This window comes from Danio rerio, chromosome 2 (assembly GCF_049306965.1).
Source record: "Danio rerio strain Tuebingen ecotype United States chromosome 2, GRCz12tu, whole genome shotgun sequence".
NCBI classification, from domain to species: domain Eukaryota; kingdom Metazoa; phylum Chordata; class Actinopteri; order Cypriniformes; family Danionidae; genus Danio; species Danio rerio.
In genome coordinates, this window is record NC_133177.1 from 5,722,501 (window position 1) to 5,745,786 (window position 23,286).

Genomic DNA, 23,286 nt, shown 5'->3' on the forward strand with positions numbered 1-23,286 from the left:
AGCAGCCGCGGAGCGACATCAGGCCAGGGCTCCAGCGGCGGCTTCTCGTGGCCGTGGTCTTCAGAACCGGACCCGTGTTTACCGGGTTTGAGTCGCTCTCAGAGACTGGTCGCCTTCGGGACGTGTATATTCTTCTCCGCTCTGTGCTTCGGACTGTCGGCGCTGTACGCTCCGTTACTTCTGCTGAAGGCTCGGAAGTTCGCGTTGCTCTGGTCTCTGGGCTCCGTGTTTGCTCTGCTTGGGGCGGCGATTCTCCGCGGACCCAGCAAACTCATAGCGACTCCCACTCCAGGCGCTGCCGTGTATCTGTGCTCTCTGGCGGGCACTCTTTACGCAGCGCTGAGCCTCCACAGCACGCTGCTTACCGCGCTCGGAGCCTGCCTCCAGATCGCCGCTATTGTGGGATACATCGTGGCTTTGTTGCCAGGTGGGAGTGCAGGGATGAGGTTTGTGGGCGGAATGGCAGCATCCGCTATTAAAAGGACCGTGACTGGTAAAACCATGCCCATTTGACGACAGATTTCACGGACTGGACAACAACTAACAAACTATCATTTGAAACTTGTGTTTTAAAGGAATACGTAATTTTATGGGGGGAAATAAGTTCTATTACAACTTCCATAGAGTTAAACAGTGGCGTTTTACCATTGTTAAAATCTATTCAGCCGATCTCCTTGTGTGGCGGGAGCACTTTTAGATTAGCTTAGCATAAATCATTGAATCGGATTAGACCATTAGCATTTCGCACAAAAAATAATTGAGATAATTTTCTCATTTAAAATTGTACTCTTCTGTAGTTACATTGTGTTATAAGATTGTCGGAAAATCTAAAGTTGCTATTTTCTAGGCTGATTTGTCTAGAAACTATACTGTCATACTGGTGTAATAATCAATTAACTTTGCTGCCGTATCAGGACAGAAGCAGGCGCAATGATTTTATGCAGCTCTGTTACCCAGCATGGGACTTTTCAGGCTCAGCGTGATATCATTGATGCCGCTACGTAGGTATTTTTAAAATTGATTGATTAAGCAAGATGCTAATGGTCTAATCTGATTCCATGATCTATGCTAAGCTAAGCTAAAAGTGCTTCCACCAGACACAGAGTTCAGCTGAATGGATTTATAAATGGTGAAATGTGTCAGTTTAACTCTAGGGGAGCAGAAAAATGAGTGTTTCTTTATCTTTTTTGAGCGACTGGTCTGGTACAGCCACGATTGAACGTGAACACAGTAGCCTATACAGAGAAGTATAGTGTGAACAGCATTCTGTGGATGGAGATATCCTAATTTTGTAATTTGCACAGTGACAAGGACCATGTCAAATCAAGACAGAGTACTACTACTACTACTTCCCTTTTAATGTTTCCGAACTGCTTTTTTTTGAAACGTAACTTTATAAATAAACAATCTCATGTGTTCTCTGTTATTCTACTGGGTCTCCATTTGGAATAATAGACCTTTATATTACAGAGTTTGCGTTATCTTCTGATATCTTCTAGTTTAGATAACTCCCCTAGTTATCTTCAAGTTTAAATAAGAAAGTTTTTGATTAAAAAATGATGCTAATGGTCTAATCTGATTCAATGATCTATGCTAAGATAAAAGTGCTTGTGCCATGTAGGAGTTCGGCTGAATGGATTCAAAAACGGTAAAACACCTAAAGATGTTGTATTTTTAAACACATTTCTCCGGTTTTTGTCCTCAAACTACTCTTGTACGTAGGACTTGTTGCTTGTGGATCTCATCCTAAACTTCAATGGCTAATTCTAAATGTCAGTGTGGAGATTGTGATGAAGGATTGAGCCAGTGATAGCAGGCTCATGCAGTTATGAGTAATGTCAACGACTATAGAATACAAATCTTAAAGAGATTTTGGTCATATATTTTTATGAGAGAGATTGAGTATGTGTTCACGACATGTTTGTGCATCTCCCATTAACATATAAACCAATAGTGAAATAAAGTGCTGATATTACCGAGGATTTAGCCATTGAACCACACACTGTAGATTTAGTTTTTGGCTGTTGTTAGCTGTAAAGTAAATTTAAACTGCTATACAGCCAAGTGTTAATGGAATAACAAAGTCAAGACCTGCTTTCCCTAAAATAATTGTACACCTTAGAACATTCATCACCAGCCAATCAGAATCAACCATTCAAGACCCTTGGTATAAAAACAGAACAGATCCCTTTTGAGTAATTTGAGGGCTTCAGAAATGCTTTAGACGTCTCACATGAAACAATCTTGCGTTAAAGGCTATCCAAAGGACTTACTTTTGTAATTTGATGTGTTCGTTAGCATTTGTTCAATTATAGTGGTGTGAAGGATTACAAATCTCACGGTTCGGATCACATTATGGTTTGTTTAGTCACGGATCAGAAACAGCACTGCAAGAAACGTTTGTTTTTAACTAACAGAAGTTAAAGCCTGTAATTTTTTAAAAAGTAAAATGAAGAAATAATAAGCTGAATAAAAATAAACTAAAATATTCAGTACTGTTAAAAATTCCCAGTTGCTGCTACTGTTGCTGATAACGCTAAATGTAGAAATCTAGCTATCATTTGTACAACCAATATTTATTTAAAATGGCGGACGCGTGAAATAAGCATATTAAATGTCATGTCTGGTTAAGAAAAAGCAGGGCTTTTGAAATGTTCTAGCAATCTGCATTCCTGCAGTTTAGCTCCAAATTCTCTTTGGAGGATACTTAATAAAATGTGTGGTAATGCAAATGTTGAAGTAGTAGAGAAGACAAATCTCCAGAGGCAGAACTGCCACACCAACCATCCAGAGTTTTTATCCGTCCCATAATCAAAGGACTGGGGTCTGTTCTTCGTACGTGGATTACTCAGTTAGCTGGATTTGGTTATTGACGATTTGACACGATCCAGGATCGTTTCGTTCCTCAAAACTGATCTGAGTGTTGTTGTCATAGCAACAGTTCTGGTAGCTCAAACCTGGTCAGGAGCAGGCTCAATTTATATAAACAGGATTAGATTGGGTCAGTTCAAGCAAAAATAAAATAAATATATCAAGCAAAAATAAAAGTATTTACCGAATTCTGATATTTTCTTACAGTAGTAGTTATATACACTTGGGAAAATAGTAAAAAAAATTGTAACTCTATATCTATATATCTATATATCTATATATATATCTATATCTCTCTCTGTATATATATATATATACACACATATATATATATATATATATATATATATATATATATATATATATATATATATATATATATATATATATATATATATATATATCTGCACCTCCGAAATGAAAGTACAAAGACTGCCACCTGGTGGTGCAAAGAGAAAACTTGATATGAACTTTTTTGATCGCTTTAGTACAATTTGTGTATAATAGACGTGCACAATTTTTTTTACTTTTTTAAAAGCAATAAAATATTTATGCAGTCATAAACATGTTTTGACAGTTAATATATTGGTGATTTGATGCTTCACAAAAGTTGCAGACGCCTTTACCAATATCAAAATGCTTTCGTAAACATCCAGTTATTCGTTACACCGATTAAAAAATGGCTACTATAATAAGGAAAATTCGCTCTAACTGTAAAACTAAATAAATTGCTCTTGACACATCAAAGTGTAAAGCATGCAGCCCACAATAAGGTGTAAAGTTATTGCGTGTTATATTTCACAAACCGTTTACTACGAATTTGATGTAATTTAGCTCACATGGATAATTGAATATTAATCAGATGATGTCATTGCTGATCATGATTTCGAGGATTGATAGATCTGTTCTTCACAACACAGACACGCACCGATCTCAGATCAGTTCATCCAGACATTTAAATGATTCTCGAACTTGTTTGAAGAAGCAAATTAGCCAGAGATCAGTTATTCAGATGTTCAGATCCAGGACTTGCCAAATCATCTTAGATCATTTAAGCAAGTTACGAAGAACGGATCCCCGGTTGAAATCAAAGTAACGACAAAAAGCAAGAGATTTTTTTTACATAAATTTTGCACATTCTATTATGGTTTCCATACAAAAAAAGGACAAAACAATATGACAACTTCTGTGACAAACTGTACAAATAGAAACAAAGTCGGAAGCTTTGTCACCGAGAGTAGCCTGGTAAGGTTACAGAAAGATTATCTCCGTTATTTTACATAAAAATGAAATTAAATAAACAGCGCTGGGGCAACAAAACATTCGAAAGTTCACTTTTCTCTGGGAGTTCTCAAGATAAAGCCTGCTCAACGTTGGCTCTAGCTTGACTTCCATTTTCTAGGTGACAGAATCCAATGATACGCAATGGTTTTGTTTTATGAGAATATCTAAAGTACACAACAACAAAAAAACGGAGGCTCAGGTGCTGGTACAAACTCGGTTTCTCGTTGTCTAATAAAGCTGCTCAGTTTCTTCAGCTTCCACACTGAAGCATGCATCGCAAAGTCTACTGGACCACAAACACAAGTCCATTTCAAGAGATGATGTTTCTCATCGCACCATTACAGCTATTATTCTCATCGTTGATATCAAGTTCTGTATACCACCATGTATGGGCCAAGCAGGTGCCAAGGAGCATCAGAGCCAAAAGCGTCTGGCCTAGGATGACCGCTTCACCTTCCATCCAGTACATTGTAGAGAAAAAGCTCAACTTTAGCCACCAGTCTGAGAAGCTGATTTTCCTTTGAAGTGCTGCTTCCAGTCACCATTTAAGACCTTCAAGGAAGCTGGTGTTCTTGCCGTGTGTGGTTCTTTGTTGTGCTCTGTCCTCAGTGTACTCGGTTTCACCTTCTTGTGAGCAGGAAAGCAGGTATCACTGTTTCTACCGCCCACGACCGCCCCTCATAGCACCCCGTGGAGCACCTCGTCTGAGATTAGGACCCATATTGGAACCGGGGCCACCAGGGTTAGGCAGCCCACCACGACCCCAACCACCTCTTCCCCCGCCTCGTTGTGGAGGCCCGTACCCACCTTCATCTCTTGGGGTTGGTCGACCTATGATCAATTGGAAGACATTAGTATAGTATGTGGATCTCCATTTATAGACTGATTGGCTCTCTTAATTTGCATATAAAGCTGTCCTGCCACTAAACTATAACATAACAATATTATATCACCATCTGCTGTTAAAAAAAAGCCTAGATCACCATCTGCTGTTAAAAACTTGTCTAGATGGCGCTCGGGGCATTTGCTTTTACCAGCAGATGGTGCTCTAGGCTAGTTATGAACAGCAGGTGGTGCTCTAGACAAGTATTTACAGCAGGTGGTGCTCCAGGGTAGTTTTTAACAGCAGATGGCACTCTAGGCTAGTTTTTTTTTAACAGCAGACGACACTTTAGGCTAGTTTTTAACAGCAGACGACACTTTAGGCTAGTTTTTAACAGCAGACGATGCTCTGGGCCAGTTTTTAACAGCAGATAGCGCTCTAGGCCAGTTTTTAACAGCAGATGGTGCTCTGGGCTAGTTTTTAACAGCAGATGGTGCTCTAGGACAGCTTTCAATAGCAGAAGACAATCTAGGCCAGTTTTTACAGCAGGTGGTGCTCTAAGCTAGTTTTTTTTTTTTTTACAGCAGATGCCGCTCTAGGCTAGTTTTTAACAGCAGACGGTGCTCTAGGCTAGTTTTTAACAGCGTATGGTGCTCTAGGCCAGTTTTTAACAGCGGACGGTGCTCTAGGCTAGTTTTTAACAGCGTATGGTGCTCTAGGCCAGTTTTTAACAGCAGATGGTGCTCTAGGCCAGCCTTCAACAGCAGAAGACAATCTAGGCCAGTTTTTACAGCAGGTGGTGCTCTAGGCTAGTTTTTTTTTACAGCAGATGCCGCTCTAGACTAGTTTTTAACAGCAGACGGTGCTCTAGGCTAGTTTTTAACAGCGTATGGTGCTCTAGGCCAGTTTTTAACAGCAGATGGTGCTCTAGGCCAGTTTTTAACAGCAGATGGTGCTCTAGGCCAGTTTTTACAGCAGGTGGTGCTCTAGGCTAGTTATTTTTTTTTTACAGCAGATGCCGCTCTAGGCTATTTTTTAACAGCAGAGGGTGCTCTAGGCTAGTTTTTAACAGCGTATGGTGCTCTAGGCCAGTTTTTAACAGCAGATGGGGCTCTAGGCCAGTTTTTAACAGCAGATGGTGCTCTAGGACAGCTTTCAACAGCAGAAGACAATCTAGGCCAGTTTTTACAGCAAGTGGTGCTCTAGGCTAGTTTTTTTTTTACAGCAGGTGCCGCTCTAGGCTAGTTTTTAACAACAGACGGTGCTCTGGGCTAGTTATTAACAGCATATGGTGCTCTAGGCCAGTTTTTAACAGCAGATGGTGCTCTAGGCCAGCTTTCAACAGCAGAATCTAGGCCAGTTTTTACAGCAGGTGGTGCTCTAGGCTAGTTTTTTTTTTTACAGCAGATGCCGCTCTAGACTAGTTTTTAACAGCAGACGGTGCTCTAGGCTAGTTTTTAACAGCAGATGGTGATCTAGGCCAGTTTTTCAACAGCAGATGGTGCTCTAAGACAGTTTTTAACAGCAGATGGGGCTCTAGGCCAGTTTTTAACAGCAGATGGTGCTCTAGGCCAGTTTTTAACAGCAAATGGTGCTCTAGGCCGGTTTTCAACAGCAGACAACACTCTATAGGCTAGTTTTTACAGCAGACGACACTAGGCTAGTGTCAAATGTTTACGAGGAAGAGTGCTTGTGTATTCGAGTCATGCAAGTTGGCTTTTATATAGCAAGATTAATGTAAAGACAATTCACTCGGAACATTCTTGTAATTCACTTACGGCATTCCAAAATTTAATAACAATTGTTCTAGGTTTAAGTGGTATTTGTGAGGAACTGGAGGCAAGTGGAGTATCGTTGTTTAAGCATACAGCGCCATCTACTGTTAAAAACTAAACTCAGAATCCATTCAAGAGAAATCTTTTTACTTTTTTTACCACACCTTTAAAAAAAATCCATTATTTGTAAAATAATTTTTGAATATTTCTACAGGATTGTGTTTTTCAACATACATAAGTCCAAAGTTTTTATTTTTGCAAGCATGAACACTACATTATTCTTACTTTCAATCTCCCTTATTGATATATATATATATATATACATACACACATAATATTTTAAAAATGTTAAGAGAATAAATGATTTTACCAGCTCCTCTTTCATCAGGTCCTGAACCAGGAGAGTCCATGTCGCCAGTGCCTGGGCCATCATGCCATGGGCGTTTGCGTGGAGGCAGTGAGGCCATATCCATGCCCTGTAGAGAAGACGAACGCTCTCTACTGGCAGGGGAAGGACTGTCATGCATGTTGTGGTCTGGCCGCTGACCATCCCGATAACCCTCATGACCTGAACACACATATACATCAACATGAAACTTACTGCATCTAAGATGTTAACACGACAAAATGTCAATTTAACACTAAACGACTAGAAAAAAATAACCAAGCTGCCGTTTTGTTACCATAATCTGTTGTCATGAAAACATCTAAAATAATGGAGAAATTGTTTCAAGTGGATGCCAATATGACAGTATTAGCTTCCAGTTGTGTTATGAATTATACTTCGTGCTGAAAACCTACAACATTAAAGGAATAAAAACAACAAAAAAAGAAAAAAGATTAACAAAAATGGGCAGCAAGGGCTTATTCTTGATTACAAATTCATTTACTTTACATATCACTAGTGTGATACTCAGATTTTTAATACAGATGCCACAGGAAGTGCTTAAATGTGCCTAAAGCCTGAGTCATGAGTGATTTCTGTATAGCGGAAAAGCGTGTGATGCTACTTTAGCTGTAGCAAAAACACAATCATATAGAGAATAAAGAGAAGGAATTGGCGAATGTTCAAAAACATTAATCATAATTAAAAAAACTTCCTCCGCTGTCATGGCTCTCTGCCCCATCCACATTCATTATTACTACCAAGCTGGCCAAACAGATCTTGCATCATTGCAATGCGTAGTTACAGTTTTGAGAGATGCATGTCATGGTCCCTAAACAAGGATATTCTGGACCTAATTTACAACATAGACTCAATGCAGACGTATAAACCGGCCCAAAGAAATAACTATGGTTAAGCACAATTAACTCTGTTAACTCTGTTTTACGGCTTTGAAAATTGTGGATGGGATAAATATTTGAGATATATTTGTGTGTTTGGTATTGACCTTATTCTGAAATGCGGAAGTGCGCCTGTTTTCGCGATTGTCTTAGAACTTCCGATTCAGTCGCCTATGGGAGAAATGACTAGGAATAATAAACGGCAGAAAACGGTCAAACTACTTGCTCTACAAACAAATGTTTGCATGACTATACAGACCAAGTAGAATAATATAATAAGAAAATATCAAATTGCAACATCAAGCAGCGTAGCGAGCAGTGTTTAACGTCAAAAAATGAATGGAAGTGAATGAGACCGGAAGTCTCAAGCCAAGTTTGCACTTTATTTTGTTTGCATCCAAAACTAAACATAAAACAGCAACAATTATTGCAACTGCAATAATAATGCAGTATTATATTGTAAAATAAAGCTCTAAGTGGAACAGCTCTAAGTGAAGTGAAATATCCAGCTAAGGCCTAAATCTGAAAGTGCACCATGTTTAAAACTATTGATTCATCTATAAAAGAGCCGACTCAGAGTCGTTTAAATGAATCATCGGGGTAACGAATCTTGAACCGTGTTGGCGTGACGTTGATATGGAACTCAAGCCCCAGCTATTTGTTGCGCGCGCAGACCCAGGAAATTTGAACCCCCCGGGCCCGCCCACAAGCACTGTAGAAAGCAAAACAAGACAAACACTGTAGCAGATTCCAGTTTAATCATGTCGCGAAGATGCTGTACGAGGGAAAGTTAGTGTTATTTTCCCTACTCGAAGATGAGGCTGTGAAGAGTCAGTGGTTGAAGTTTATTTTTGCAAAAATACCTCAGCATTATAGCCCCAGCCTTGTGCTGTGTTCCTGTCATTTTTCTGACGAGTGCTTTAGCAATTTACACAATTACAACCAGAGATGTATAAAGTACTAGAGACCCATACTTAAGTAAAAGTACAAGTGCTCTATCAAAAAGTGACTTGAGTAGAAGTAGAAGTGCTCTTTAATCACCATACTTAAGTGGAAGTACTAAAGTATTCAACATTTTTAGTACTTAAGTATTGCAAGTAGTTTATTTCAAAATTTACTACTCAAGTACTGAAAGTAAAAGTACAAGTATTGTGTAATGTAGTTATTAAAGAAGGCAGTCAAAAGACATCATATTGTTTTGTTTATTTTAAATATCTTTGGGGCACTTGATTAAGCAGAATGAAAAGAAACATGGCTTATGATACTGTTTTTCTCTGTAAATAATTTCTATGGTACAAGAACTCACATCGTCAGGCTCGTTTACCAGAAAATCACTTCACTGATGAGATAATTCAGCATGTTCATTCATACTCTCTCTCTCTCTCTTTTACACACACATAAACACACACCTAAATGTACCCTCTCACACATTCATACACTCTCACACACAGTTCTCTCTCTATCTCTCTCTCTCTCTCTCACACACACACAAACACACACACACACACACACACACACACACACACACACACACACACACACACACACACATTTTTGTGAATTGTGGGGACATTACATAGGTTACAATTGTTTTTATACTCTACAAACTATACTTTTGAATGCTCTAACCCCAAATCCAATCTCTAAACCCAACCCTTACAGGAAATTATGTGTAGTTTTACTTTCTGAAAATAAAAAAAATATTTAGTGTGATTGAATTTTATACATAATGTCCACATAATTCACATTCATAATTCATAATCTCCTCCTAACATCTGTGTAATACCGATGTTGTTATACATATACATGGGCACACACACACACAAACACGAAAATACACTCTTTTACACTCTCATACACTCTCTCTCTCTCTCTCTCTTACACACACACACAGACGCACACACAGGTACAATCACACTGTTTCTCTCTTACATGCATTATTCACTCACACTTTGGTAGTTTTGAAGTTTGATTGGTTAATACCAAAATAAACAGGAGTTTTGTCTTTTGGAAGCAGTCGTGAAACTAAACTAAACAAGCAAACTAAATCCTGTTGCACTAATTCACTTGATTTTGATTTTATTGTAAAAAAAGAAAAGAAAAACAGGAAAGCGTGTATAGTACTGTGTTAAAAGAAAATCTAAAATACTTTATGGCTATGGTTTAGTATTAATTTTTTAAATTTTGATTATGTTTTAATTAAATTGGTCTGGCACTTCATATGTTCTGTAGTATATTTATTAATTCTGGTACTTTTACCATAAACCAACTTCTTAACCAGTTGGTAGAGGCTGATATTTTAGAAATTATGGGATGTGTTGAGAAAAAAATTCATTGACTGTGTTAAATAGCGACATTATGAGTTAAGAAATGCAATAAAAAAAATCTATTGCTTTTGTCTTGGTGTGACAGTTGTAGGGTTATTTTTAATACAATTTTGTTCTTTAATACAGCAGTCAGATATATGAACCCTACTCTTAATTTGACCTGCTTAAAGAAAGCACTCTTTCTGAATGTATCAAAAAAAAACTCATGCACAGAAGACAGCACGAGCATTTACAGCTAATAAACTCATGTCAATATTATACCGCCTGCTTTTTGAGCGCTGACAGGCGAGGTCTTATGATGATTGGTTATTATCTTCATCTGCTCAACAGAAAAGGCTTTGGAAATGAAGCGCTGTTCACCCATGGCGGGAAGAATACGCGGTGATCACAGGTAATAGACAAAGTGGAGAAAACTTGAATATCAGGCACGCTCGTGTCTGGATGGATCGACAGCTTTAACAGCTAAGAAAAGAGGGAAAGTTACCTTACAAACAGGCCAGCGGGTCAAATGTCCAAAGTGAGAAAGAGAGAGGCAGAGGTGAAGTTTTACAACATTTCTCCCTAATAGTAAATTAGCGGCTCGTGTGCCGCCTTCACTCGCGCCTCCGTCCTCCGCCATAGTATTGCGACATCGCGCATAGGAGATAAATGACGTCATCACGTAATCACCGGTTATGACCTATTACTGAACTGATATCGATCATTTTGACACCCCTAGTAACGAGTAACGATGCAGCACATAAAAAATCTATCGGAGTAAAAGTATTAAACTCATGGAAAATATGTACTTAAGTAAAAGTGGAAGTAGGAGAAAAAAATAATACTCCAGTAAAGTACAGATACTGCCTTTTAGTACTTAAGTACAGTAGTGAAGTAGTTCTACTTCGTTACTATACATCCGTGATTACAACAGGGGATTCATAGACCGTTTGTTAAAAGAAGGATCAGAAAAGACTACTGATGTATGGGACTTTGTCAGAGCTTGACAGGAACTATATAGTATACAGTTCATGGATCAGTTTCTTTCGCCATTTCACAAGTGTAAGTGCGATTAAACGCAGTCGACCAATCACAACAGACTGGGTCATCGGACCAATCGGCACAGATTAGCATCGCCCAAAGGAGGGGTTCGGAAACAAATGAATCGCTGAACGAGTCATATAGGAGTCGCTGGGATAATTAGGTAAAAATAAATGAATATTATTAGGCAATGAACGTGTTTTTTGAACTTGCATGCATATTAGACTGTTGTCGGAAACCCCAAAAACAAAAATTGACTTTTTAAAATACATAATAGGGGCTTTAAAAATATATATGAATATAAATATCAGAAAGCTTTTATTTTGGTGCACAGAGATTGAGCAGTGCTGCTCTGCAAGTGGAAACCTTAATAGTTTTTGAAGTCATTTTAGTAGAATCAAATCTATCTCAACAACTGCAGTTGGAGCCAAGCCTGAAATACACTTCTACCTAGAGTGATCATGTACACTGAGGTGCATACCTTGCATGTAGCCGACACTGTTGTGAGCATTTATACTTCTTTATCCTATCCATATTTCTCTGCAATAACCTTTCTGAACTGCTAGTAGGCAGTGGGGTTTCTATGGTCCTATGCCGGTGTTTTGAGATTATGGCGGAAATGCATGCGATGCTACTGTAGCTACTCCCACTCATTCAGAGAAGAGGCGGAACCAGCGAACAACTATAAATCATAAATGTAACATGAAACAAGTATCAATCTGTAGGACTTGAGACTTGTTAAACAACTGCTGCCACCGTCCTCACTCCGCCCCACTGCTCTCAGCCCCGCCCACACCCGTCACTGCTACCAATCACACATCTTGTGCACTGCACATGTATTTACATTTTTTGAGAGGCGTACATCAGAGTACAGCAAAAGGTAATCAATTGTGCGAACGCTACTTCAGAGCTACCACACTGGTGATTCCTTGCTTCTGCACTTGCCACATAGTTTACACTACAGGATTTGCTTGTTTCTAAGTCATTGAATATGTTGTAATATTTAATGCTTACTGAGCTGTTAAGATCACAAAATGTAAATGTTGGCTAAAACAACAGTGTACACTCTGCATTGTTGCGATATTAACAGAAGAGGACTTTGACCAAGCCCATCTAACTGCACTACAACAAGAAGGACATTTGTTTGTATGCCCTTCATGCAGTTCTACCTGAATCTTGCCCTCCCTCCCAGCCCTCCTCGTTTCTTCCTCCTTCATAGTGAGAGGGATAATCATCAGGAGTTGGGAGAAGGCCCTTTCTTCCTACACCACCTAAGAAAGATGTCATGTTCAAACCTGACACCTCAGTTTTAACAGAGGCAAGGTGAGCTGATGGGACTGGTGAAAGGAAGAAGGTTTTACCTCCTCTTGTTGGTCCACCACGCGGTCTCCCTCTTCCTCCCCAACCTTGGCCCATCTCTTCTTGGGAGTCAAAGTTCTCATCTCCACCATACTCATCTTGGTAGCCCCCCATCCCACCACGCACATTTGGGCCACCTCTCCGGTATCTACACAATCAGACACAAAAAATAAGCGTCAAGAACTTATTAATTAATTGAGAAATGCTAGTTCCAAGATTTGAAACTCCGCCTGTTAAGAGTTTATTAAAGATCAGGTCTCAAAACATTGACTACCATGCAGGCTAAAAATGGGGTTGCTGAGACCTCTACTTGATCCCTACAAAATATATTTTCTGGAGGACCTGCATAATCAAATTTCTTTTTAAACGTCAAACTAAATTGACAAACATTGTTCAATTTATTGGTTCTTTAGCGTCAAGCCACCCTTTATTTCTAACCCTGTTGTGGAGATCACTTACGAGTCATCTCCATGGGGTTGTCGTCTCGACCTCTGTTCAAACTCCTCTCCAGAGCCCTCGTACCCATCATACCTGTGAAAATATGGTACTATATGAATTTACCATTCATTTACCCTCTGTCTCATTGACTCAGGTGTACATACCATTACAAGTGTCTACTATTAGCAGAACATCTGAATCGGTTTAAATGAAATGCCCTAAACCCTTGAACCCTTCAAAACTATGCTGTTGTGACATCACAGTCACGTTGCATTCAGGGGCATTAAGGTGCTGGAGTGGACATGTGAAGAACCCTTGCTCAAATTTAAGAGGTCAAGGGTATGTCCATATAATCCTTCCCTTGTTCATTTGATGAAGTGGAACACACTTCAAAATGTGTAAAAGTGGAGTGAAATGCAGTCATGATGAATGAAACATACCCCATGAACTCTTCATCACGTGTGGAAAACCTTTCCTGGCCTTCCCACTGGCCTCCAGAGTTTCCTCTGTGACCTCCAGAGTATTCCTGTGCAGGACCTCCAGGGCCTCTTCTCCAGCCCTCTTGGTAACCCCCATCTTCCCCCCAGTACTGGCCTCCGTCTGAGCTCTGACTAGGTCCTCCGGGGCCTTGTCGCTCTGGTGGGTGAGCCATGTGGTGGTTAGGTGGCCCTCGTGAACCATCTGACATAGACAGCGAAAGGGGTCAAATGTCACGATTAAATCACTTTGCATAAGATCAACACTGAAGCATTCACTATTCAGAGCATTACCTTTTCCGTTAGGACCCTGCTGTCCTATTCCATGCATGATTGGCTGATTCTGACCCTGGAACACATGTGAAACAGTTCAGCAATGGAAGCTACTTTGTCTTAAAGGGCCATGAAACCCCCTCGTTTCAGCAGTGTGTTTTCACACCTCTACTTTGGAAAAAGTCAGAAAAGTGGGCGTGTCCAGCTCTGTTTAGGGGGGAGTGTCGGAGGAAGAAAAGAGGCTTGGTATGGGAGTGTCTATTTGGGCGCGCTGAATTTCAGAGTCAAAACACACACCCACAGCGGACAATGTGACTGTGTTTACATGGACATATGTAGTCGAATTATTTGCCAAATTATTAAATGTTGGACTTTAACTGCAGTTTGGCTCTTTCATTCAGGGAATTCATTCATGTCCCTCCCGACAAACGTGATATTTGATTTGAGGAACTGCTCTAAGCGTGTATTTTTCATGCAATGTTTGATCCCGCACGGCGAATGAGAGAAAAAAAACTCAGCATTTCCCGGAAACTTAGATGCACACGGCAGGTAGCGTCAGAAAGCCGCGTGTGTTATTCCGGTCACAAAATCCAACACGAGGTTATAGTTTGGTTGTAACTGTTAGTGCTAACTTTTGCACTCGGTGTAATAGTTTGTTTGATACGAATAAAATACGAACTGAATAAACAAAGAGCACTGGTCGCTCACTTACCAAATCTGTAGAGACAGGACAATCACCAGCAACTAGAGCCGCGTCTTTATTTAGAGGAGACTACAATCTGGATCTCAGCGTTTGCAGATGAGAACAGCTCTCAGGTAAACAATAATCCTCCTTAGACACGTAAGTTATTGTTGTCACGCACACTGTTAATCCACGCATGAGTCTGCGCTCTCACAGAGAGAAAATGAAAACGAAACTTAACTGCAGCAAACTATAAAAGCAACACTTCACGCTTGTTTTGCCAACACAACGTGGCATCTTTGCCGTCTACACTGTGACAGTAATGACTATTAATGAAGTTGCACAATAGAGCGCGCTGATTGGTTTGAACCGAGCCTTACTCATGCATTAATGCAGCACACTGTAAGACGTAATTAGACACACTCTGGCACAGACGCCCAGTCTGCACGCTGGAATACACGCTATTATGTCATGGCCGTGACGCAGCTTCAAAAATTCGTTTCAAACAGGAAGTACGAATTTGCTTGAAATAACGCAAAAACAACCAATTTACACTTTTTAGTGAAATATAGGTGTCCTAATAGTGTTTTTAGCAGAATGGGACACATATACGACTGTCAACAGCTCAAAAAATGTGTTTTGGTGTTTCGTGACCCTTTTAACATTCATGGGTGTAAGGAATAATCACCTGGCTGAACTGTCCTCGATTTCCATCACCCATGTGTGGGGGTTTGCCCTGCATATATGGTGGGGGGCCCTGCATGCTGCTTTGAGGTCCTTGTATATTTCCTGGTGGCCCTTGCATGTTGTTTGGTGGTCCATGCATACCCCCAGGAGGAGGTCCCATCCCATGCATATTTCCCATGCCATGAGTCCTGAGCGGAGGGCCCATCATACCCCCTTGCATGGGTCCCTGAGGGCCCATCATGTTTCCATGGGGCACAGGCCCCCTCATGTCCTGATGCATCATATTTCCTTGTGGAGGACCCTGTCCTCGTGGCGGTGGTCCCATAATACTGCCTGGAGGTCCACCAGAGCCAGGGTGCATCCCTCCTGGGGGAGGTCCTTGCATGCCTCTGGGGCCTGGCGGCATGCCAGGAGGACCCTGGGGTCCAATGTTCCTGTGAGGGCCGGGATGACGTGGAGGTCCATGCATGTCTGGAGGTCCCATCATGCCCTGTGGAGGCGGACCCTGGTGCATGGGAGGTCCCGGTGGGCCCATTTGGCCTGAAGGTATGAATGGACCAGGCATCCCCCCTGGTCCAACAGGAGGCATGTTGTGTGGTGTTTGCTGTGGAGGCATGGACTGAGGGAAGCCTTGTGCTGGAGGAGGCATTGGACCACCTTGCCCTGGAAAGGACGGAACTGGTCCTGACTGCTGTCCAGTAGGGGGAGGAAGTCCCTGCTCCTGCAACTGTGCCATTCGCTCAATCTTCAGTTGCTGTTGACAAACAAAGAATTTTCTTATTGTTCATATTCACAATACAGTGATTATTGACATTTTTTTAAGTAGCACATTTGCTGACCTCGAGCAGCATTGGGTTTGTATACTGCAGGGCAGCCATTTCCTGCTCAATCTCTGCTTGCGTCTTCTTCTTGCTATCTACTTTCTTCTCATCCTTCCTTTCCTTTGGAACTTCTCCAGCAGGCATCACCGGAACCTTATTCTCTGCCCAGGCCTGAATTGAATTCAATTAAAAGTAACATGTAACTAATGTATAACTTATCCATAAAAGCAAAAACACAATAAATCTGGCAGTGACACCAAACCATACACCGAGTTATCTAACTGACCTGTTGGAACTGAGCTGGAATGGGTTTTGCATAAGGAACTTTTTTAGTCGGGGCCTTTTTTTGGTCCCTCAGCATGACCTCTTCCATGCCCCAGTCCAGCCCCGGGATGCTCATCTCAGGCTCTGCCACCATGTCTTTCCCTAGGCACATCAACATCGATAAACCATTAAACTATCAATGCATGAATATAATATAAATGAACATTACTGTAACTGAATGTGTTTCCCAACCTGATTGTTCTTGTTCCATGGCTGCCTTCAGTTGTTCTGGGATCCCCATGCCAGGAATGGCTGCAATACTATTGGTGTCCATGTCATCTAGAATTACCGCAAAAATTGAGCATTAAGAATTCATATGTACTTCCACTAAAACGCTTTATAATGGTAAGAGCTCAGGGCAATACTAACCATACTCCACCCCATCTTCTGACATTCCAGGCAACAAATTTAGATTGTATCTGTCCCGCATCTTGTCCCCAGGCCGATTCCTCGTCCAAAATTTGCTAATGAAGTGATCATAGAGTAAAGAGTCAAAATCAAATGTAATTTCTTCAGTTTTATGCAAAGAATGTTAATCAACTAAAAACAGAGAATTGTATAAACAACATACATTTTTTCCTGTGGGACCAAAATTTCACCGGTAATTCTATCAACTACTATTGGTGTAACAAACCAAATTGGCAATTTGCTCAACTTTGTGTATGTTTTGTTACACAAACTCACCTTGTGTGATCGTTAGACCCAGAACACAAAATGTGGCCCAGCGGATGCCAGGCTAAACTCCAGATCATTCCTTCATGTGCCATCTCCATTCCTCCAACCTCTTTCTCCACACTAGCAAAATATTTTAACCACATTATTAGCAATCAAACAAACATGAAAGTATACAGCTATTTTACACAGTATTCTTTTTGAAATAATGCTACCTATACCAATGCTACATATAAGCTACCTATATAGATGTTATCCATATGCTACCTACACTGAATACTACATAAATGGATTCTACCCATATGCTCTCTATATGGATGTTACCTATATGCTACCTATACGGAATACTACCTATATGAATGCTACCTATGTGCTACCTAAACGAAATACTACCTATATAGATGCTATCCATATGCTCTCTAAATAGATGTTACTGATATGCTACCTATACAGAATACTACATAAATGGATTCTAGATAGTACCCATACGATTCCTATATTAAATACTACCTGGATGCTACCCATATGATACCATTACAGAATACTACCTATTTGGATGCTAGCCATATGCTCCCAATATGGAGTGCTACCTATATGGATGCTATCTATTTGCTCACTATATGCTATACTACCTATATGGATGCTACGTATATGCTTCCTATATGGATGCTACCTAAATATATGCTACCCATATTCTACTAATATGGAATACTACCTAAATAGATGCTGCCCATATGCTACCTATATAAAATACTACCTATATGGATGCTACCTATTTGCTTCCTATATGGAATACTACCTATATGGATGCTACCTAAATATATGCTACCCATATTCTACCTATATGGAATACTACCTAAATAGATGCTACCCACATGACCCCTATATAGAATACGACCTATATGGATGCTACCTATTTGCTTCCTATATGGAATACTACCTATATTCATGCTACCTATATGCTCCTTATATGGATGCTACCAAAATATCTGGTACCCATATTCTACCTATATGGAATACTACCTAAATAGATGCTTACCCACATGATCCCTATATGAAATACTACCTATATAGATGCTACCCATATGCACCCTATTTGGAACATGACATAATTGGATGCTACCCACATGCTACCTATTTGGAATGCTACCTATTCAGATGCTACCCATATGCTCCCTATATGGAATGCTACTTATATGGATTTTACCCATATGCTCCTTACACGGAATCCTACCTATATAGACGCTACCCATATGCTACCTATATGGATTCTACCCATATTCTACCTATATGTAATACTACCTATATTGATGCTAGCCATATGCTACCTTTATATGGAATACTACCAATATATGGATACTGCCCATTCACTCCCTATATGGAAAACTACCCAAATAGATGATACCCGTATGATCCCTATAATAGTACTTATATTATCCCTAATACTACCTATATGGATGCTACCCATATGATACCGTTACAGAATACTACCTATTTGGATGCTAGCCATATGCTCCCAATATGGAGTACTACCTATATGGATGCTACCTATTTGCTCCCTATATGGAATACTACCTATATGCTCCCTATATAGATGCTACCTAAATAAATGCTACCCATATGCTCCCTATATGGAATACTACCTATAAAGATGCTAGCCATATGCCATCTATATGGAATAGAATCTTTATATCGATGTTACCCATATGCTCCCTAAATGAAATATTACCTATATAGATGCTAGCCATATGCTCCCTATATGGAATACAACCTATTTGGATGCAACCCACATGCAACCTATTTGAAATACTACCTACATAGATGCTACCCATATGCTCCATATATGGATGTTACTCATATGCTCCTTATATTGAATACCACCTATATAGACTCTACCCATATGCTACCTATATGGATGCTACCTAAATAGATGCTGCCCATATTCTACTAATATGGAATACTACCTTTATAGATGCTAGCCATATGCTACCTATATGGAATACAACCTATTTGGATGCTACCTGCATGCTACTTATATGTAATACATCATATAGGGATGCTAGCCGTATGCTCCCTATATGAAATACTACCTATATAGATGCTACCTATATGCTCTCTATTTAGAATACTACCTATATAGATGCTACCTATATGCTCCCCATTTGGAATACTACCTATATAGATGCTACCCATATGTTCCCAATATGGAATACTACCTATTTGGGTGCAACTTACATGTTCCCTATGTGAAATACTACCCAAAGAGACGCTACCCTTATGCTCCCTATATGGAATACTACATATATGGTTCATACCCATATGCAATACTACCTATATAGATGCTACCTTTATGAAATACTACCCATATGGATGGTACCCATATGCTATCTACATGGAATGCTTCAAGGTAATCAACAATGCTTACCCAACATGCCAAAACAGTAGTGATCCATCAGAACCTCCACTGGCAAACATGCCTTCGTGAACTGGGTGCCAGGCCACAGCTGCAAACAAAATTGAAAAACCTGAGGTATAAAGTACACGCTTTACTAACATATAAGCAATGCACACACTTCCCCTTTAGGACTATACCTGTGGCTTCTTTCTTGTGTCCTCTGAAAACCTGCAGCTCCTCTTTGAGGTTGCGGATGTCAAACAGTTTGCATAAATGGTCTCGTGATGCTGTCAACAGCCAGTTGCCATTGAGGTTCCACTTCACCTCCATGACTGTGTTTTTATGTGCATGTCTGCAAAAAAAAAACACACACACAACTGGAAGATTAATTGCCTGAATTATTTACTTTTACCTCTTTAAGTCAATATAACACTTTAGCACAGTGTTTCTCAACCACGTTCCCGGAGGACCACCAGCTCTGCACATTTTCCTTGTCTACTTAAACACACCTGATTCAGATCATTAGCAGAGACTGAAAGAGCTGTAATAGGGGTAAGGGGAGATCCAAAACCTGTAGTGTTGGTGGTCCTCCAGGAATATGGTTGAGAAACATACTTTAGCATACACAAATTTCAAGTGCAACAACAATTATAACAGTTAACAGGCATCAACAATTAAATTATTTGGGCGTACATACAAATATTATAAGATTTACGATAACTTACAGTGTTGCCAAGCTTTGTCCAGTCTTTGGGTCCCAAAATTTGATGGGCTGCTGGCTGTCTTTGCTGCCGGACACCACCAAGCCCTTTGTGGGATGCCAGTCCACACACTTCACATCTGCTCCATGACCTGGAAACACATGGAAGTTGTGAAATAAATGTGTGGCATAAAAATAAAAACATATTGTATTTGCAATTTTTGTTTTACATTTGGAATTTCCATATAATAAAGCTCTAGTAATTTATACATACATTCTCTATGGTGCCTCTAAATCTAACATTACAAGGGCAATATTTGTAATCATTATAATCATACATTTTGCACTCTGTTATATATACGTTACATTTTACAATCATTTGATCAAACTCCATTTCTAGATTGAGCATCGTGCTACTAAACTAGCATAATAATTGTCAAAAATGACTGACGAGAAGCTTATTTTAAAGCACACATCACAAAAATGTCCTAAAAAAATTGCTCAGTGTTAAGGATAAGCTTGTTTATTTTCAATTCCTAATGCTAATTAATTAGTTATTGTTCATGAATACTTAATAACTGCATGTTTAGCTGGTGAAGAAACTAATATTGCACAAACATGAGGGGGAAAGAAGTAAAATCTACAGTTTAAGTGCACAAATCTCTGTTGTGGCAGAAAGTTCAAATTTTTTTTTATAAAAATCAGTGTGATTATGTAAAAATAGCTGTTAAAATTATTATTAATAGCTGCATATCTATTTTTGATTCTTTTGTCGGGCCTATTCCTGATCACTGCAACTGAGACAGCATTCAGAACCAAAACTGATAATTTAGAAATCATTTTATTTAATTAAAAAGGTACTGTAATGTAGAAAATCTTAAGTTTTTTACATTTTCAAAAATGTTAAAAACTTTAAATCATGAGATTTTTTTTATCCAAAGTAAAAATATTGTGCATTTCTTAAATAATAGGTATTTTTGTCAGTCGTAAGGAAATCCAATAGATCCTGAATCTAACAACCTAACAACAAAGGTGTGCAATGTATTAAAGTGTTTTTTTTTTTTTGTAAAACTTTTAGGCTGTTTGTGTAAACTAATTAAAGAGTGAAAATATTGCAACAGGAGACCGTTTTAGGCTTGATCTGAAAGTATAACGACACTGATTTCATATGCAAAAAAATATTGCTCTACCAATATGCTTTCGTTTTTTATTGGCTTTTAAACAGACATAAACCTTATTGTTGGCGCTCCCGTCGGTTTTAGAGGGTTAAAGGTAATACTTTCTATTTAGCAATTGTTAAAATTCAAAACGCCATATAACTGGTTTAAGCTATTGAAATGTCAATTAATCTAATTTTAAAAAACTCCTGCCACTAAACTGGTATAAAAGAGCCTAATTCTCAAGTTTCTCAGTATTTTGTGCATTTACTGGGTGCGTGTGTTTAAATGATACTTTTTTTTTTTGTTAATAATATTATTTAATGTTATCATAAAGATATCATGAAACATATTTCAAATAAAAATACTGTGATTAAAGCATTTTTTTCAGAAAATGACATTTGGTCAGAATAACAAATGTTTTCATTTGCTGCAAGAGAAGTTCAGGGGTTTTTAAATACTGATTTCTTAAGTAAAAATGTCTATATTGTGTCGAATGAATTTAACAAAAGAAAATACCTTTCCAGTTATTTTCAACTGGTATTTTACATGAGAACTGTCATCTTTAGCATACAGAATAAATTTTAAAATGATGTTTTACTCCAACACAAACTATAAATCAAAATTTGAGAGTAACTGACAACTTTAAAGCCATCCCCTAAATTACTTAACCATAGCTGCATTTGAATGCACATTAGATCGTTTTGTTCTGCAATATATAATGCGACATGAACATACTTTCATAAGACAATTATTAATTTGTGATTTAACATTGAATGATTCTGTAGGCGAGTGCCTCTCCATAAAACAGAGCAAAAATAAAAGTGTAACAAACTCAATTTAATTTATCTTTATGTCTCTAGCGCTTTTACAAAGTAGATTGTGTCAAAACAGCTTAACATAGAAGTTGTAGTGAACTGAAACTGTGTCAGTCGTTTTCAGAGTTGAAGTTCAGTTTTGTTCAGTGGTTTAATTTTCACTGCTGAAAGTCCAAACACTGAAGAGCAAATCAAATAAACAGTGCTTTATGCTTTTCCAAGGAGTCAGATACAGAAATTGAATAATTAAATGTTAAATAAGCCTGTACAGCTTTCATTGTATAATTAATTCAGTGAAATTAATCTTTATTAAAAATACAAACTGTAAACTGTCTTTTCCCTGAATGCAAAGGCCTTAAAACACATTTAATGACTTTTCACTCTTGAATATTGCTCACCTTCCCTATCATCCAAAAATATAAAATCAACATTGCACACCTTGTGATGTGACCATTGCAGATGCGCACAGAGCAAAATCAATGCTAAAATGATATACTGTGCAGCCCTACTCTCAAGAGTGCATGAACTGTTCGTTTTAGGAAGGATAAATGTTATGATTTCTAAACCTAGTCAATCTCAAGTCACAATGCTTTCTCTGGGTCTGCTACTAAAGCAATCCAAAAAAAAAAAACTGCCTGATTTCACAAGGAATCGCAAGTATTTTAGGTTTTGTCAGTTTAGTGGCAAAATTGTACGAGTTTAGCCATATGAAAATGTAAGATCTTTAAAAGAAGGCGTGGCACCCAAACTCGCCCCTAGACCCAACCGCCATTGGTTGACAAGCAAATTGTGCCAATGAGATCGTACAAATTATTGCGGATTAGTCACTATATCAAAAAGTTATGAATTGCCGTAAATATGTTGCAATTTATTTATTTATTTTTGCTCTCTCTAACACATAAACGAAGCACACAGCCCAAAAAGTCCCACCAAAGCCTTAGTTGTCATTTCTGGTAAATGTCAGCAGCATCTCAAAAGATTTTAAACTTTTTAAACAGATGACCTCTCTATAATTTTTTCTTCTTCCCCCCCACAAATTGTGACAAGTTATAAATGTCTCATGATCAGGCTGCACGATATTGGAAAAATCTAAAAAAAAA

At 39.0% G+C, this 23,286-nt stretch overlaps 3 protein-coding genes across 13 annotated transcripts in view; 1 reads left to right on the top strand and 2 right to left on the bottom strand.

The window, feature by feature from the left end:
- The window catches only part of si:ch1073-184j22.2, a 10,200-nt gene extending 9,750 nt beyond the window's left edge, over window positions 1-450 (bottom strand). For all 4 annotated transcript variants that reach the window (XM_073922781.1, XM_073922776.1, XM_073922770.1 and 1 more), the window contains exon 1: window positions 1-450. This exon is cut by the window's left edge. The gene's annotated coding sequence lies outside the window, so the exon portion shown is untranslated.
- Window positions 1-1,443, top strand: part of sft2d3 (SFT2 domain containing 3) — a 1,647-nt gene extending 204 nt beyond the window's left edge. The window contains exon 1 of the mRNA NM_001163995.1: window positions 1-1,443. This exon is cut by the window's left edge and continues 204 nt beyond it. Within this exon, the coding sequence (NP_001157467.1) occupies window positions 1-513 (513 nt within the window). The 3' untranslated portion in view covers window positions 514-1,443.
- A 2,702-nt stretch (window positions 1,444-4,145) lies between these two features.
- Window positions 4,146-23,286, bottom strand: part of wdr33 (WD repeat domain 33) — a 33,087-nt gene continuing 13,946 nt past the window's right edge. For 2 of the 8 annotated variants that reach the window (XM_073916055.1, XM_073916049.1), the window contains exons 8-23: window positions 20,237-20,363; window positions 19,709-19,863; window positions 19,542-19,620; window positions 17,129-17,239; window positions 16,814-16,908; window positions 16,637-16,723; window positions 16,407-16,546; window positions 16,139-16,291; window positions 15,301-16,053; window positions 13,952-14,006; window positions 13,622-13,862; window positions 13,203-13,274; window positions 12,746-12,891; window positions 12,554-12,655; window positions 7,124-7,321; window positions 4,146-4,986 (exon numbers count right to left, since the gene is read on the bottom strand). In XM_073916055.1, the coding sequence (XP_073772156.1) occupies window positions 4,814-4,986; window positions 7,124-7,321; window positions 12,554-12,655; window positions 12,746-12,891; window positions 13,203-13,274; window positions 13,622-13,862; window positions 13,952-14,006; window positions 15,301-16,053; window positions 16,139-16,291; window positions 16,407-16,546; window positions 16,637-16,723; window positions 16,814-16,908; window positions 17,129-17,239; window positions 19,542-19,620; window positions 19,709-19,863; window positions 20,237-20,363 (2,687 nt within the window). In that variant the 3' untranslated portion in view covers window positions 4,146-4,813. Of the gene's footprint in view, window positions 4,987-6,379; window positions 6,394-6,987; window positions 7,322-12,553; window positions 12,656-12,745; window positions 12,892-13,202; window positions 13,275-13,621; window positions 13,863-13,951; window positions 14,050-15,266; window positions 16,054-16,138; window positions 16,292-16,406; window positions 16,547-16,636; window positions 16,724-16,813; window positions 16,909-17,128; window positions 17,240-19,541; window positions 19,621-19,708; window positions 19,864-20,236; window positions 20,364-23,286 lie in introns of those variants that run through there. The other 6 variants (XR_012386861.1, XR_012386854.1, XR_012386859.1 and 3 more) reach the window with 5 other exon arrangements.